Genomic DNA, 3,388 nt, shown 5'->3' with positions numbered 1-3,388 from the left:
AGCTCGCAGAAAGGATAAGCTCGCCGATCCAGCTCGCCACAGTCTCAGTTCGTATATACCCAAGGAGTTCGCAGTCACCCAGACACATGTCTAGCAAATACGAAGCCCACTTAGAACGTCAGCCCCAGGAACAGAAATGACCGCGTGTTCCATAGACACGTATCCAGCAGGCCTGAAGCTCGCAGAGAATGTCAGTATTAGAGGCAGTAGACTCAAGACAAAATAATGGGGTCCTATCATGAGCTGTAATAACATTTGTAACATGTATACATACTCGAATACTCCCATGAATAACATACCAGAAAATATTAATCAACAGTAATGATTTTTATTTTAAAATTTTTTAGAATGGGTAAGTTTATAACTAGCTTAAGTATTGTATGAAAAAGGTATTTATTAGTTTAGTATTAATTTAGTTGATCGCAACAATTTGGAAACTGATTGATTTCAGGTTGTAGCGGCGATTGGATTCGAGGTTGGACCAAAAAGAATGGTGGAGGTAAAGGATAAAAGTAATGAAGGAAGAACGAAGTAATTTAAAAACATCAATAAAATATATAGGAATAATTTGAAATCACACAAAATTAATTGTAATAATAAATTACAAAATCTGCAGAATATCGACTTTCCCTTCTCCACCGCAAACTCCACCTTTTCCTTTTGTCGCCAACAACGACGGCTTGAACCAGCCAAGAGATCGCACCGTTGGCCACCAAACGACGATTTTATCCCGCTAACACGCACGTATTTACCACACTGCCGCCAATTGGAAATTTCCAAATGCGTCCTCGTCAACTCCGGATATTCCGTACTTGTCCCTTCCTCGCAATTCACACGTGATTCATGAGCGTAACTCCTTACCGTCGCCCAACCGTCCGATTCCCAAATTGCCCGTCCATCATTCGCTAATTTACTGATCCTCTCCTTCGCCGACGATTCGAAATTCGCAGTGTTTTCGTCCTCTTCGAAATCCGACCCGGCAAAATCGAGAACGCAACGCGGAGATGATTCTCCTATCGTTTTCGGCGGCGATGCCGATGATATAAATGGATGCTGCAGCAGGTGATCGCAGCTCCACCTTCGATTTGGATCCCTTCTCAAACACTTCTCCACGAAATCCTTACCGAGTTTGGATAACTGAGCCGGCAACTCGGGGAGTTCCTCCGAGTAAGCAATTCGACGTAGCGAGTCGAAACCGTGATCCTCCCAAGCTGGCTTCCCGGTGATCATCTCGACGACGGTGCATCCTAGTGACCAAATATCGCTCTCCGGCCCTTGATACTCGCCGCGAACCACCTCTGGCGCCATCCATAGAGGGCTTCCACGTGGCTTAATGAGCGACCTTCCCTTTTTGATCTCAATCGCCGAGCCGAAATCCGCGAGCTTTACGGAACTGGAATCCGATCCAAGCAAAACATTTTTTCCTTTCACATCACAGTGTACAATGCCTTCGTCGTGCACGTACTTCAAACCCGAAATCAAGCACCGCGTGTGCCACCGCAAAAGCCTCTCGTCCACGTCAGCAGCCCGCCGCTTAACAATCTCCACGTCAGCAACGGTGCCGCCCGGCAAATACTCCACGTGAAGATTACGGAAAGATTTCGCCGGAGAGACGTCATCGCCGAGGTACTTGACGACGTAAGGAGAGGAAAGCGAACGGAGGATCCGAATTTCATTCTCCAAAGACTCCAACTGGCTGGGAAGACACGTTGCTAAGTCGACGGACTTGACCGCGGAAACGGCACCGTTGAGTTCGTTGATCACTAAGCTAACGGTACCAAAGGAGCCTTTGCCTATACACTTGCCTCTTGTCCATGCAGTTTTCTGGGTATGGCTCTGTTTCTCCATTTTCGAAACTCAAATTTTTATTTTCTTCTTTATGGCTCTCTGTTTTTTCGAGGGCCCAAATGCGGGTATTTATATCCGAGTAAACTAGAATGATTTTGAGTCCTACGTGGAATTTATATATAGATAAATGGGAAAACTGTTTGATTATGTCACTTTGTTATTATTATATTATTATTTGAGTTAGGAACTGGGCATGTGTTTTGACATATCAACAATAGTGGGAAATGGGAAGAGTAGACGATGATTCTGGCTTTTATCCTTATCCCACACCCAATTCTACTTCATCTAACCCCTTGTTTTAGTTGGGGATTATGGGTGCTTTTGCTTTTGATTATTAAGTTTGCTGAGTAATTTTTCATGTCTCTCATTCAAAGGAATGTTTGGGTATTTATATATATTATTACTGTTCGTGGACTTGACCCTATTATTCATAAGATTGATATTCTGAACAAGTCTTGGGCATGTTGAACATGTGTACCGTTCTGGGTTGCCTGTTAAATCTCGCGGCCTCCTACATGTGAATTCCTTAGGTATATGCAAGCTGGGATCGCGAACTCTTCTTGGCTTGCGTGAGCTGATATCGCGAACTCCCCTGCTTGTCCTTCTGCTGTATGCCTCGCGTTTATCCATCTGGTGGAGTCTAGCCGGGTCGCGGGTAGGCGACTCAAATCTTATCCAGGTTTCGGGTTAGTGATCATTGATGTATAATAAAATAATTTAATTTCGAAATAAAATTAAAATGTTGATACAAGGTTCACATGATAATGTCGAGAGTAGCAGGAGCAAGTTTAAAGGGCAAAGAGTGGTAGAAATGTCTTTAATCCCTCTTATATAAGCGGAGTGTTTGGTGTCAAAATTTCCCCAAATTCATGAGTAGTAGTTCTATTAGGTAGAGAGTTATGGGTTGTCTTGCCAAAATATAATCTAACCTTTCTAGGATACGATGAACTATGTTGTTGGTAGCTAGTGTCAACGTCTTTTGTAATGTGTGTTGGGATATAATGAATGTGACACGGACCTCAATAGGATATTGGTGAAAATTCTTAGTTGAGAGAGCATGCTTTTAGGCTTTGTTTGATAGAGAAAAAAAAATCAAAAAAATGAAAAATTAAATGGCTGGAAAGTGAAAAGATGGAAAACATAATTTTACTTTCCATAGGTGATGTTGGTAGGAAAGATGGAAAAATTGTAAGGAAAAAAATAATTTTCTTTCCATTACTTGATAGACTTGAGAAATGAATAAAAAATAAAACATTTGAAAACTGTATAATCTTAAACCAACATACTTTTCTCATTTGTTTTTCTCTTCTCATCATTCAAATTTGGAAGGACTGTTTTTATATATTAAAATAAAAATAATAATCTCTCTTTCAAGTGTACTTAAAATTTATTTTCTTTCTACCTTTTACACACTACTTTCATCTTTTCATTTTTCACCTAATTAAATACACCCTTAAGGATGAAATTATTTTGGGTGTCTTAAGTAATGATTATGTACAAAGTAGTAATATTTATGGTTAAAAATGGTCCATAAAATATT

General features: G+C 40.7%; 1 protein-coding gene across 1 annotated transcript; it reads right to left on the bottom strand.

Moving 5' to 3' along the window:
* Window positions 1-432: 432 nt before the first annotated feature.
* LOC105788999 (mitogen-activated protein kinase kinase kinase 18) lies at window positions 433-1,884 on the bottom strand. The gene has a single exon (XM_012616172.2). The coding sequence runs from the start codon at window positions 1,846-1,848 to the stop codon at window positions 448-450; it is 1,401 nt and encodes a 466-aa protein (XP_012471626.2). The 5' UTR covers window positions 1,849-1,884; the 3' UTR covers window positions 433-447.
* Between the last annotated feature and the right edge of the window lie 1,504 nt (window positions 1,885-3,388).

The sequence above is a fragment of the Gossypium raimondii genome, chromosome 2 (assembly GCF_025698545.1).
Source record: "Gossypium raimondii isolate GPD5lz chromosome 2, ASM2569854v1, whole genome shotgun sequence".
NCBI lineage: Eukaryota > Viridiplantae > Streptophyta > Magnoliopsida > Malvales > Malvaceae > Gossypium > Gossypium raimondii.
Note: the sequence above shows the minus strand (reverse complement) of the source record. Positions and strands in the feature narration are given on the sequence as shown.

Excerpts from the sequence above, each read along its gene's own strand:
- LOC105788999 (XM_012616172.2), bottom strand. The coding sequence starts at position 1,848 with ATGGAGAAACAGAGCCATACCCAGAAAACTGCATGGACAAGAGGCAAG.